Raw genomic sequence first — 1,634 nt, 5'->3', positions numbered from 1 at the left:
CCCTCGTCCCCTCATAGCCCAGCTCTGTGTCCACGCTGGAGAAGCCCTCTGTCCCCTCACGGCCCAGCCCTGTGTCCACACTGCGGCAGCCCTTGTCCCCTCACAGCCCAGCCCTGTGTCCACGCTGGAGAAGCCCTCTGTCCCCTCACGGCCCAGCCCTGTGTCCACGCTGCGGCAGCCCTCGTCCCCTCATGACCCAGCTCCCTCTGTCCCCTCACGGCCCAGCTCCACGTCCACACTGGAGAAGCCCTCTGTCCCCTCACGCAGCCCACCTTTGTGTCCACACTGAGGCAGCCCTCGTCCCCTCACAGCCCAGCTCTGCGTCCATGCCGAGGCAGCTCCCCACCCCACACCGGCCTGTGCTCGGGACACACTGGGATCTGGACAGTCCTTGGGGCTTGTTTCCTTTGAGCTGGCCTGAGCCTGGGGGTGGGCTCTACAGCAGCCTGGGTGTGAGGGCCTGCCTGTGCCCGACCCCTCAGGCAGGCCCAGCAGTGGCCCCTGCTGACCCTTGGGGTACTTTCTAAAGCACTGCAGAGCCTGCTGGGAGCCTCAGCTGCCTCCCTCACCCCCAGTGTGGCCCTCTGGGGATGAGATGGGGTCTAGTAACACCTGTGCCCTCCACCTGGAGAAAGGACCATAATAGCCCTGGGGGACACAGGGAGGCCAGAAAGGGACAGATCAAGGACTGGACAGAGGAGTGCTTTGCAGGCGGCCCCTGGCTTCTCTGGGAGCCTTTGGGGGCTAAGGTATGCCTCAATAGTGCACCCAGGCCGTGGCTGGCTGCTGGCTAAAAGGTGGAGGCTCTGTCCACTCAGAAAGTGCCTCAGAGGAAGGCCTAGCAGTCAACACTCAAGGCTAAGCCCTACACACCCTGTGGGCCCAAGTCAGGGCTGACCAGACAGCAGTGCACGTGGGGCTGAGACCTGAAGGGCACTGGGAGAGGTGGACCTTGAGGGCCGTCCCTGCGGGAGTGGATGTATGTCCATCCCTGGACTGATGGGCCCTGCCTCCCCTCCCTACCCTGCCTGTTCGCTCCAGAAACGCTGCCTTTCTCTGGGGAGGAGGACGTGAGCGACCCCGAAGCCTTGAAGTCTCTGCTGTCACTGCAGTGGAAGAACAAAGCAGCCAGCTTCCAGGCAGAGCGCAAGTTCAATGCCGCGGCCGCACTGACCAAGCCCTACTGCGCTGTCTGCACCCTATTCTGCCCCTACAGCCAGGTGAGGGGACAGTGGACAGGGCTCAGTGCCACCGGGGCTGATGGAAAAATCTGGAAACTGATGTGGTGATGGTCCCGCCATGGAAGAGAGTGTCCCGCTATGTACGGGGCTCAGCTGACCGGGACGTGTCCGTTATGGGGAGTTTACTAATCTGTTTTACACATGGGAGCACTGGTGGGCTCATGGATGGGTAAGGAGCTGTGCTGCCAACCCACAGGAAGGCAGTTCGAATCTGCCAGCTTCGTGGAAGAAACACGGCAGTGCCCTCCCACGGGGTTTACAGCCCTGAAAACCTGCCAGAGGGCTGGCTCTGACTTAGGGCTGACCGGGGGCTGGCTCTGACCGGAGGGCTGACCGGGGGCTGGCTCTGACTGGAGGGCTGACCGGGGGCTGGCTCTGACTGGAGGGCTGACC

At 63.0% G+C, this 1,634-nt stretch overlaps 1 protein-coding gene across 1 annotated transcript in view; it reads left to right on the top strand.

Annotated features, from left to right (window-relative positions):
• KDM4B (lysine (K)-specific demethylase 4B) overlaps positions 1-1,634 on the top strand; it is a 131,204-nt gene that overhangs the window by 99,045 nt on the left and 30,525 nt on the right. Inside the window, exon 13 of the mRNA XM_006896435.1 lies at positions 1,042-1,220. Coding sequence (XP_006896497.1) covers positions 1,042-1,220 — 179 coding nt within the window. The remainder of the gene's footprint in view (positions 1-1,041; positions 1,221-1,634) is intronic.

The sequence above is a fragment of the Elephantulus edwardii genome, unplaced genomic scaffold (assembly GCF_000299155.1).
Source record: "Elephantulus edwardii isolate Elephantulus edwardi_28Jun2011 unplaced genomic scaffold, EleEdw1.0 scaffold00185, whole genome shotgun sequence".
Lineage (NCBI taxonomy): Eukaryota > Metazoa > Chordata > Mammalia > Macroscelidea > Macroscelididae > Elephantulus > Elephantulus edwardii.
The sequence above is the reverse complement of the archived record's forward strand: the minus strand, read 5'-3'. Positions and strand labels throughout refer to the sequence as shown.